This window comes from Vicia villosa, unplaced genomic scaffold, assembly GCF_029867415.1.
Source record: "Vicia villosa cultivar HV-30 ecotype Madison, WI unplaced genomic scaffold, Vvil1.0 ctg.003584F_1_1, whole genome shotgun sequence".
Taxonomy (NCBI): Eukaryota; Viridiplantae; Streptophyta; class Magnoliopsida; order Fabales; family Fabaceae; genus Vicia; species Vicia villosa.
The window spans coordinates 146,201-158,502 of NW_026706245.1; the positions used below are offsets into that span (position 1 = coordinate 146,201).

A 12,302-nucleotide genomic window follows, 5' to 3' on the forward strand; every position below is an offset into this window, starting at 1 on the left:
TCTAGCTTTATATCGAAACACTATTGTTTAAACGCTCTATTAAAGCTCACAAAATTATTTGCTGAGAATGCTAGCAACGTTTTGAGATGCTAACAAGCACTAACAATTATTAAATCTGCAGCCATTTGTTTCTACTTCAATTCACAACATAAGTTGAAATTAGTTTATGTTTTTTCTAGCTTCAAAAACACCTATAGAAAATGAAAAAGCCTTGTTTTTTTTCCTAAATAAAGTAGCAAGTAATTAATTTAACAAAACAAACTCCTCTAAAAGTCAATCCAATTAAAACCAAGTCCACCAATGAACAAGAAAAAAAATGGCTTCTAATATGAAGACAAAATCACAAAACATAGAAGACTTGTCATGAATTATTTTTGGTACATAATGCCAAAGCACAATGACCACCCCCTATTTACAATTACTCTAGAAAGACAGTCATATTATTGGTCACTGTAATATATAGGAACCAATATTTTCTTATTTGGACCAGACATATACATTGAGCAACAAAAGTTAAAATATTATGATGATACAAAATATTATATAACAATATGAAAGATCATGAGATACCTCTAAGTTAACAAGCAGCAGTATGTATAGAGTCTTGTCCAAGAGCAATCCAACGATGCGGTTCAAATGCGGAGTCTCGAATATATCCCTGTCAGAAGACATGACAAAATAACAAGCATTGAGGTGAATCATTTGTTAGAAACAAAAACATTCTGGCACCAGCAGATAAATCTCCTTCATGTTTCTTAGTATATTTAAGACTAACCAAAGCCCTTCCGACAACAAAAATTCAATTAATAGAGCATGCGAGAAGAACGGCGAGAATCACCGTCGTCTACGTACTCAGAAGAACAACGATAATAACTTCTGTGGATGTGAATCTTCAATTGGTGGTTGTGAATCTTCAATCCATGGTTGTGAATCTAGGTTTTCTGTGGTTGTGAATCTTCTATCGGTGGTTGTGAATCTTCAATCGGTGGTTGTGAATTTTCAATCGGTGGAGCGTTTCTAGGTTTTCTGTACAATCGCGCTTTTTGTTTTACGTTCAAGTTAATTTCAATTGATTTTGTTTTATTATTCAATAAAGTAAAACAATCTACTCCCTCCGTCTCATAATAAGTGTCTTATTTGAGCTTTTCACGGTTCTTAAGAAAATGATTAGTGTTGATTTTAATGATAAATTTAATATCATTTACTAAAATACCCTTATTTATTATAGGTAGTGGGGTAGTTGGAAAACGTGAAAGTTAATAGATAGGGGTATAGTAGTGGAAAAAAATAATAAATGTTGCTTTGATATTTTAAAGAGACATTTATTTTGAGACATAGAAAAATTGCAAATGAGACACTTATTATGAGACGGAGGGAGTAAGAGTATATATAAATTTTGTTTTAGAGAAATAACAATTAAGGATAATGTTTTAGTGGTAGAATCATGGGTTTAAAATGTGTTAGGTTGGGAGTTCGATTTTTGCTTCAAAAACTTAAATGATACTTATTACAGTTCAATTTTTACCATATATTTTTTAAACTATAATTTATACTTCCTTAAACTACAACAAATTGAAGAATTACATAAATATAAATACAAATTTTCATACCTTTTGTTTCATTAAAAACTAAAATTGAAATTAAAACTAAAAATCTACTAAAATACACATTGATAATTAAACTAAATAAATCACCATAAAAATAATTAATAAAATAGAAAAAATAATGATTAATTTTTTAAAAAAATTTAAACAAAAATTACTATTATTTAAAGAAAACATTCAAATATGTTTAATCTGTAGCAAAATCCACAGAAAACTTTCCTGCGGAATTACATGCGGACTTTGTATTATAGTTTGGTTTTAATATAATAGATATTTGCAGAAAAGTCCACAGGAAACTTTTCTGCGAAACTACCTGCGGATTTTGTATAAAAGTTTGGTTTTTTGTTTGAAATTTATATTCCGCAGCAAAATCCGCTGGTATTTCTGCGGATTTTTCTGCCAATTCTTGATCTGCAGGAAAATTTATTTTATTTAGTAAATTCCCAGAAAAATCCGAGAAATACTTGCGGAAAATTTTCCGCAGGAAATTCCGCAGGTAAATCGAGTACTTCTAGAGGTGTTGTAACCTCAATGTCTTCTTGCATATCACCGGCTTCTTGTAGTTTTTGTAAATATAAAGTTGTATGTATTAATTTGATGATGTGACACGAAAAATCAGTGGAAATGTTCAAGTTGAGTTGTTGATGTTAATAAGCTTCCTGATAATCAGATATCGAAAATTTCATAAACTTTTAAACTCATGTGTTTGAACATTTTTCCAAAACCACTCTTAATAATTATTTGAATACATAACTCAACTAATATTCTTTCTTGGTAACTTGAATCTGAATTATGATTGTTGTACCATGACTTTTAGTTAAAATGTCTTATAGAAACTTCTAAGAAATATGCATTTTATTAAATTAAATTAATTTAATTCCCTTCAGAGTTTCTATACTCCATTGCTTATTAAAAAAACAAAAAAAAAAACTTATGAGGCTTCTAGACAGATGGTCGAATTAATATTTCTCATCAATGGAACATTAAATAAAAACCTTTGAATTTAATTAATAATAATATTTTTTGAAAAAATAAATGAGAACATCTCTTTCTCATTTATGACATCTAATTCCTCAAAACTTGACAGACATGATTGCTGAAAACTATAAAATCGTGACAAAATGATATTTTGAAACCCTAAAATTATTTGAACAAAAATATGCATTTTTCATTCTGTTTCTATGAAATTTGTCAGGTTTTGATGGCTTTAATATTATTTGATATTTTAAGTATTCTGAATCTTTACTACAACCTTCTAAATGGAAATGCATTAAGTTAAAAACTATTTAAGACAACAAATTTAATTACTAAAAATATAATGATAGATTGCCATAACATTCAGATTTTTATCTTCAAATATAACCAACGTTAAATTTTAGATTCACTAAAGTCACTCCTTATGTATCACAACATTCAACTTACAGAATGCTAGAGATATAGGAGTACTAATATAAAGTTAATATTACAAAATATTACCTTTACGGCAAAATAAGTGATATCTGTAAGTTTATTGATATGTAACATGTTTAAACTTCAACTCTATGTATTACTATGCACATGTGTTTTTCATCTTTTGTCTAAAAAGCATTTAAGTCAATGCTTTTATTAAAAAACGCTGTCTAATGAGGCCTTACGCCAACGCTTTTATCATAAAGCGATGTCTTAAGAAGATTTATGCCAATATTTTTAACAAAAAATGCTGTCTCAAGAGAACTTTAAGTCAATACTTTTATATTAAAAATAAATGATGTACAATGCCAGAATAAACAACACTTTAAAGAGTTGTCTAAAATTAAAAGTGTTGTCTAAATTCTTATTTTGATAGTAGTGAAGAAATTGTTTTCTTAGTTCAATTTATACTACATTGAGTAGGTGTTTTTCAAAGATACAGACAAAGAGGACAAAATAATAACTTAGAAGTAGGTAATGAGATGGGAAAGTAAAAACATAAATTCTAATAAGGAGTCCCATGAATCGATCAACATAAATTTCAACTTAAAAATTCTAAGACCCAAAAGTCAAATAAGAGTAAAATGGAAAAAATAAATAAGGTGCGACAATCACAATAAAAATATAAACCAGCCAAAAAAATCCATCAACAAACATCCAAGATCCAAAAGCTAAACTTTGCCAAAATGCAGAAATTAATCATTACTCTAAATCAAAAAATTTAATAAGAATCACATTAAAATTAAAAAAAAAAAAATTACAATTTTCTATACATTGGGGACTCGACAACGTTAAAGTAACTAGGGACTTTACAAAAAATCGAAATAACCTCTAGATATATCATATAAAGATATGAATGTGTAGAAAGAAAAAAAACTAAGATTTCAATATAACGTAACTAACTGATAATTTACTTGATACTAAAGATCAAACAATAATTGATATGTATAAGGATACACATACTCAATCGAATAAATTATAATAAAACAAAAACTAGAAAATGTTTTCTTATTAATTTGGTTCGTCTACATAGACTAAACTTTTTCGTAAAGTTCTACTAAAACCATCATTTTATTAAACTACAATAAGACTCTTTCTTAACACATTCATAAGTAGAAAATCATCATTCTAAACATCACTTTCATCGATATCATCCTCATCAATATCAGTCTCATCAACATCAGATATAGGCCCGAACTCATAATCCACATCAATCTCTGGAGGGCATTCAAAAATACGACAAACAACAAAAGGAGCCTGTATAATCATTGAAAAAAAAATCAGTTAGGAATTATCCGCATATACATCAAGTTTTTAAAAACACGATAAACAACAAAATGAATAACTTGTTTTCATAAACGCCTTACATGAGGTTTATCCGCCAAGGTATACTCATACATAGTCCAGTTAGTTCTTTCAGCATCATTTGGAGATTTTCCGAGATAAAAAACAAAAAGAGCTTTCATTCCCAAAAGTGTGTTACCACCATTAGTAATTTCACAAACATTTCCCTTCTTCTTCCAGAAACCAGTCTTACAATGCCTCCTCTCTTCGTCAATTTTTGAAATAAAATAGTACAAGTGCCTTCGATTGTTGAATTGAAAGGATGATGCATGAGGTAATTCAAAGGGGCCAAACTCATACAAGTTCATTTCTTTGATGATGTATGAGCCATTGAAATCATGTAGCTCTTCATTGTTTTTGTTGGCAAGGTAATAGCCAACAAGAACCAGATCAGAGGGGATGAATACAAGACCAGGTAGAAGCAAAGCGCCCATTGCAAATTAATCGAGAGAAAAATTGAAAGAGACTGTGAACTATTACAACAATAGGTTTTAAGTTTAAGGACTAGGGGGGAAATTTATAATGGTTATAAGAGGTTTATGGATTAACAAGTAGGGTGAAATATATATAATTGGGTTTGACAACTACTATTCAAAGCATAATCGTTTACTTTTTGTGAGTATAAAGAAGAAAAAACCGTTTCCTTTTTTGGGAAATCTAATTCAGGTATCTTGCTAACAGTTTCCTTATTGAATTATGAAAGAATGCCAATTTCCATTTTGAGGGTAAAAAGAAAAAACAATTTCCATTTTGAGAAATCATAATTCATATTAACATGGAAAATAATATTATTTTAATTAGTGGTTTAGATTTTGTTTGAGTTTTTATTTTATTTTTTTGAAATTGAATATTAGGCCGTACTTATTTTTGTGTATATTATTGCAAATGTAACACAAAAGATTGAAGAAAATGATATTACCGAAATATAGTTAAAAATGACTTAGGTATAGGATGATGCTGGAGTAAATTCAAAAGAGCCACACTCTTACTGACTCATCTCTTTGGTCATGTCAGACTAATTGTAAATCTAAATATCTTCATTGTTTTTGAAAATTTCTAACTACATCCCATGGATTTCTCACCCACCACTGGTTTGACAAAATTGTCCCTTTGCTTCTCTAGATGCATCTCCCGAAACACTATTTTTTGTTTGATGTTGTTTTGTTTCGTAGATGTATCTACAGAAGCATTTGACGTTAAATTAGCGTCAGACCCTTCCCCTCCCTCATTCTTCACTTTTCATCTTCTCAAACTCATACCCTCCCATTTACTCTCTCAACCCTAAAAATCAAACTTTCCTAAAAGTGCATTTCTTCCTCCCGAGTTCGGCCGACATTGTCAACATCAATTATCAACGCATTTCATCAAGTTCAAAACCATATTTAATCGGTTAGTTTTCGACTTTTCGACTTATTTTAGAGTGTTTGTATAATCGAGTTTGAATTTGATATTTAGGTGTATAAATGATTGGGTAGTTATAAAAATATAGTTTAGAGACAATGTAGGTGATGTTTGATGTATACAACGGTTGATCAAGCCACAAAGATGAAGTTTTTGAGTGCTTGAACAGCGGCCTTACGCTATTGTTGAGTTTATGAGTTTCAGAAGCTTCCATAGATGCATCTTCGGAAGAGATGGACGTTAGAGCATTCTGTAGATTCATCTACGGAAGCACCATAGTTTTTTGAAATTAAGGTACTTCCGTAGATGCATCTACAGAAGAGTATTTTTTTCTTTTCTTGTTTATTAAATTCTTGTTTATTTATAAACACGTAATATCTAACTCGATGTTATTTGTATCACAATTCAGACATTATGGCCCAGATAGGGATATTCATGGGAGGACTGCACTACACACATCCATGCAGCGTTAACGGATGAGTGTAGTATCCCAGGTCGCTGATGGAGTTGCCGTTGCAACAGATGCACCTGATACACCCGCCCCAGTAGAGCCTTCTCCACCTTTCCTAATTGAAGGGCTTTCTACGCTCGTTCCCCTTGAGGGGCCTTCCCCATCTACTACTAAACCACGGAGGCCTCAGGATGATACTGAGGATCCTACACAGAAGCCACCCCCACAGACGTCACTGGGGAACCTCTTTTACTTCTACTCCTGTACGTGTGCCAGTGACAACTGATGCAGGATCTGTTGTGCCACCTCCGGAGCTGCACGAGGATGATACGGTGTCGGAGCCAACCTGGTACCTGGGGGACCCTATAGACGCATCCCTATTGACAGGGTATGCAGATTGTGGTGGTCGTTTTTTTTTACCTCCCCATTTCACTTGGGAGGACGGCACGCTAGACCCTTCACGCGAAATTTGGAAGGAGAATGCGCCCGTGGCGGGATGAATTTTGTTTCAGTTCTTCCTACGATATCACACGAACTTTCTTATTTGTCCTACGAGTAGGAAAGGGGAAAAAGATCTCAACTAAACCCTAAGAGTTTGCTAAGTGTGGGGATTCACCTAGACTAGAAATTCTGGAGTCCGGGAGGTCGGTTATACATAGGGAAGTGTTTAAACACCCTACATATCTGTAGTACTCTACAGGAACCTTCTCTGTGTCATTGTGATTGTGTTTATTGCTAATGATTGGGAAAGTTTCTCCTTTGTGTTAGAAGAAGGAATTGAATTGATTTTAAAAGACAGACAGACAGACAAACTGACTATTTTTGGTATTTTATTAGCTCGCTGAGATTCCTTGTGAACCTCATGCCTACATATCCCTAGTGGAAGTCAGAGCTTAATGTAGTTCGGGGAACTAACTAGGGAAATTAATTATTTTTGGTGCCTTGCTTGAAGCTCAAGGTTGAAGCTTGAATTAAATCTCAGTTTACAGTAAAGAGACATGAAATCATCTTTACAGAGAGGTATTTGTACTATTCTACCACAAACATTTAAAAGAGTGACAGAATAACTGAATTCATTTCATTCAAGAGGGGGACCTTACTTGTGTATGTGCAAGTATACCAGTCAAATGCCTCTTAAATGAAAGAAAGATGCTCATCCAAATTAGGGAAAGTTACCACATGTCTGGGTTTTACTGCCAGCTCATGCCTTTCAAAATCCTAAATGGGAGACTTGATTAAAATTGAAATTGAAATGGAAATGTTTGTTTGTTTGAATGTGGTAGAGTAGTAAAAATATCTCTCTATAGAGATAAGCTATGTCTATCTACTGTATAAAAGATTTGACTTTAGCTGGCTTGTATGAGGCCCAAGCTTGAGACTTTTTGATTGATTTATTAATTATTATTGACTCTGGGAGATGACTCCATTGAGGATTAATTACAGGGTATTTTTGTGTTCTGTACAAAGCCCAGAATTGAGGCTGACTCTATTTGGAGAGTGTTTATTTTGATGGATTTTTATTTGTTGTTCTGTACAAAGCCCAGAATTGAGGCTGACTCTAGCTAGGAAAAAAACATTATTTTCTGCCTTGTACAAAGCCCAAGGTTATGGCTGACTCTAAAATAAACTGAGTATGGATGACTCTATGGGGAAAAGATCCTAGGTGTTAGGAATCTTTGACACATAAAAATATGGTTTAATCTGCCTTGTACAAAGCCCAAGGTTGTGGCTACTGAATGATGAAGAACTCACTGGGGAGACTCTATTATCTGCCTTGTACAATGCCCAAGGTTGAGGCTGACTCTTGACAGGGGAGTTTTATTGTTTGGTGCCTTGTATGAAGCCCAAGGTTGAGGCTAACTGTTTTTGTTGGTTTTGACTCTACTGAGGAGATTTTATTTATTAAAAGACTGTTTTTCTTTGGAAGCTAACCCTTTCCAGGGATTTTGACTCAGCTGGTGAATTTGTCTGTTAAAAGACTGACTTTATCATATTTTTTGGAGGCTGACCCTTTCCAGGGGTTTTGACTCTTTTGGGGAAATTATCTCCTAAGAGAATGAATATTTGGTTTTGAAAGACTGATATTTGGAGGCTAACCCTTTCCAGGGGTTTTTGACATTTTAAACAGATTTTTATTAATTGACTTTGGAGGCTAACCCTTTCCAGGGATTTTGATTAAAATGAAGGAATGATTTTGGAGGCTAACCCTTTCCATGGATTTTTGTTAAGATGAAAGAATGAATGGCAGAAAGATTATCTAATGGAGACTTCTTGTTTAAAGCCCAAGATGAAGGCTGACACTGACTGAGGATAAGCAAACATGGATCCTAGACTCTGCTAAGGAAGATTGATGAAGATAAGGGTGACAGAGACTGTCCATGTTTCTCATTCCAAAAGGTGTGCTCAATATGAAATTGAGACAAACTTAGCTTGTTTAAAGTCTGGTTTTAATTGGAAGAAACTCACCAGGGCATGTTAAAAGGTGACTAAAGACCTGTTCCTATGTTTATAAGAAACCTGATGGGTCCTTGTATACAAGCACAAGAGGAAGCTGGAAATGCTTTTAAGAAGCCTGTGGGTCCTTGTACAAAGCCCAAGAGGAGGCTAATCGAGGGTCCTTGTTATAGCACAAGAGAAAGCTATGTAGTTTGAACTTATTTTGGCTCTAAGCAAATGGGTAAGAGGTTTCACCGGGAATAATTCCTCTTTGGGTGGATGCGTCCTATTTTTTTGGATTCTAAGGTTTTTGCCAAGATGTTTCACCGGGAATAATTCATCTTGGGGGTTTGAACTACAGATCTCTAATTAGGAAAGAGCCTTCACCGGGAAGACATTCTCAATCCTAGGTCATATTCCTATAATATATATATAGTTTAACTGTCCTAGGGTTTACACTCAAACGTAGTTCTAAACTAATATATATGCACAGTTTATATTTGACAGTAATTTAAATAAAGACTGTAAATTGAAAGCTTGTAAAGCCTAACCTGGATGGAGTGGAGGCCTTTGGAGAAGTATGTACAGAGCCTCAACAATATTTTTGTTGTTTTGTTGATAACAATTGAATATTTATTATAAACAGTTAAGGGTTTTTGAAAACAGAAGAAGTGAAGATGGACAAAGGTCACATAGGTATCTGAAGAGTTTCACCGGGAATAATGCCCTTCAAATACCAGAAGAATGTTTTGAAAACAGAAAGAAGATTTTGAAAATACAGTTTTGAAAACAAGCTAAGAAGAGAAGGTGTTTGGGACTTACACTCTATTAGAGGCCCAGTACTTTACAGTACTTGGTTACAAAAGTAGTTTGAAAATGATTTGAAATGGTATAAGGTTTTGTTGTTTGAAAACCTTAATCATCCGTTTAATTGGAGACTGGTAATAGCTTTGAAAATTGACAAAAGTCAACTTAATTAAGGTAAAGAATCTATGCCTAATTAAGACCTAAACAAATAGGGTTTTATCATGAGCTTATTCACAAAATAAATAGGTTAAAATAACATGACAATATATATTTAAAGTATTAAAAAAAACACTTAAAAACATACTATTTTAAACCTAATTAAAATACATGAAATAAATAATATTTTTTATGTTTTTTTGATTATTCACAAAATAGATATATTAAATGACAAGTGTGTGAAAAATGAAGTGAAAATAAATTAATTTGATAGGTTAAATAATTGGTTGAAGTTGTGAAGAAATCAAATGGAAAAAAGTGGTAAAAAATAGGGTTTTGTCACCAACCAGGTTTGAACCCACGCCCTTTATGTTACCAGCCCAAAACAACACCACTGAGCCAACGCGCGCTTAGTGACAAAAGAATGGTTCCATTGCAAATCATACATTACTCAAGTGCATAAAAGCAATAAAAGAGAAATAAAATCAAAAGGTCTGGGGCGAGGGGGATTCGAACCCCAGACCTTGGGCACGCGCAACACACAAACACTCTTTATCACTGGGCTATCACGTTTTAGTCGTTTATAAGACAACTATCACTCAAAATAAAATAAACTCTTTCCTGAATTTGAATTTTTGCGCGCCACCACCATTGTCATCTTCAACCTCTAGCTTTGAATTTTTGAAAATCTGAACTCTCTCAACTCTCAACCATTTGCAACGATGTAAAGACCAAACTTGCTCTAAATTCACTCACGATTCTAAATATGTAACTAACATAGATTTATATTAACTACATCTAACTAATTTACCAGAAATCGTGAAGAACCCTAAAATTTAAAAATCAAATTAAATGGCTATACTGAAAGATAAATGAATGATGATAGAGGGTTTTCAATCCTCTGATGATGCTGAACAAGATAGAATCGAGCTATATCATAAAGAGTGCTTAAATTAAAGAGGTGGAGTTCAGAAACTTACCTCTGAAAATGGAGGTCGTGAGGATGATAGAGAGCAACTGGGCTTGTATGAATGATCCCAAAAGCTTCCTTGGGACTCAGTGATGCTAACTGAATGCTTGTTGTAACCTCAATCCTTCTGAATTGTTCTATGGACCTCCCTCGATTTGAGCTTCAAGTGAACATGGAGAGTGATGATTCTTGAGTTACAGATGAGCTGCAGCCATCTGAACAGCTTCACTACCTCCTATGGAACGTGCCTGGATGCTTGGCTCGATTGGAAACCTTCTGAATTGCACTATGGACCTCCAACTGCAACAGCTTCAAAGTGAGAGCAACAATGGTGTTCCTCCACTTACAGAAATGATCCAGGTGCTTGGATCACCTCAAATGACCTCCCTTGAGATGTTAGAATGCTTACTTTCCAAAGATAAGCTCTGGTTTGAAAAAAACGATTCTTCTTGCCAAAGAACTTTGAAAAACAATAAGCATGAGAAGAGAAAGAGAAAGCAAGGAATATGGTTGCTTTGGTGTGTTTTTCTACTGAAGTATGCCCTCCTATTTATAGGCAAATGAATGCAGATCAATTGGCTGTGGTGAGCTTGCTTAATGAAAGAAGTTTGGTTTCTTAGCCAAGAAGAAATTTTGAAAAGATCCTAAATGCAATGATGCATTTTCGGGCTAGCTTCCCCTATCCATTGATTCTATCTGATCTTGGGGAACATTTCAGATGCAAAGTGAGCTCTAATTGGTTGGTGAGAAGATTCCTTGGGTGATTCATCAATTTGCCATAAATTCACAAATGTAATCATTACATAATCACATGTTCTTGTTTTAGGAATCTTCTTCAATTATCATGGCATGGTGAAAATGAATGCATGGTATGTTTTCAGATGTGTTATGGGTCGTGTAGCATCCATATTTGAGGTCATGTGCACAAAATTTCAAAGTTCCAAAATGATGCATGACCTATAATTTCACTTCATGAGGCCAACTTTGAACAAGCATAACTCTTAGCTCAAAATGAATTTGGAGAAGGTTGAACACAATTTGGAAAGCCCTAAACATCTACTTAAAATCATTAGTTTGGAGTTTCTTCAAAATCCTTTGGCAAATTTGTGAAAAATGAGGCCAAAGTTGGAAGAAAACTAGGTTAAAACACTTAGAAAAATTTCTAAGTGTTTATGACCTAAAACTCCAAAATTTCCAAAACTCTTAAATGATTGATCTTTTGAAAAAAGTTCCTTTGTAAGATGTTGTTTTATTTTGCAAGATCTACAACTTTCATGTTGGAAGTTTTTTGAGTTGTGTAGGTGAAATTTTGAGTTCCCACAATGCCCTCAAAAACCCTAATTCCCGACTTTTTGCTCCTTGAAGATTCTTCTTGAATTTCTTTGGTCAAATGACTTTAATATCCATATATTGATGATATTGATCCTTGAAAGTCATGGTTTGACCAAAAATCTTAAAAGTCAAAGGTGAACCCATACAGTTGACTTTTTCCAGATAAGGTGAAATTTTGGACTTTTGTGTAGAATCAAGATCTTCTCCTCAAATGAATGATGTAAATGGATTATATTGAGGTAGTAGAGGTTCTTGAATCATGTCTTGAGTTTTGGATCCATGCCCTGATTAAAAGTCAACTATCCTGGTGAATTAGGTCAAAAACCCTAAACCATATGAAAATAATGACTGT

General features: G+C 33.4%; 1 protein-coding gene across 1 annotated transcript; it reads right to left on the reverse strand.

Moving 5' to 3' along the window:
- Nucleotides 1-4,181: 4,181 nt before the first annotated feature.
- LOC131641220 (NAC domain-containing protein 40-like) lies at nt 4,182-4,831 on the reverse strand. Its single transcript, XM_058911522.1, has 2 exons — nt 4,421-4,831; nt 4,182-4,310 (listed from the first exon to the last, which is right to left on the reverse strand). The coding sequence occupies exons 1-2, from the start codon at nt 4,829-4,831 to the stop codon at nt 4,182-4,184; spliced, it is 540 nt and encodes a 179-aa protein (XP_058767505.1).
- Between the last annotated feature and the right edge of the window lie 7,471 nt (nt 4,832-12,302).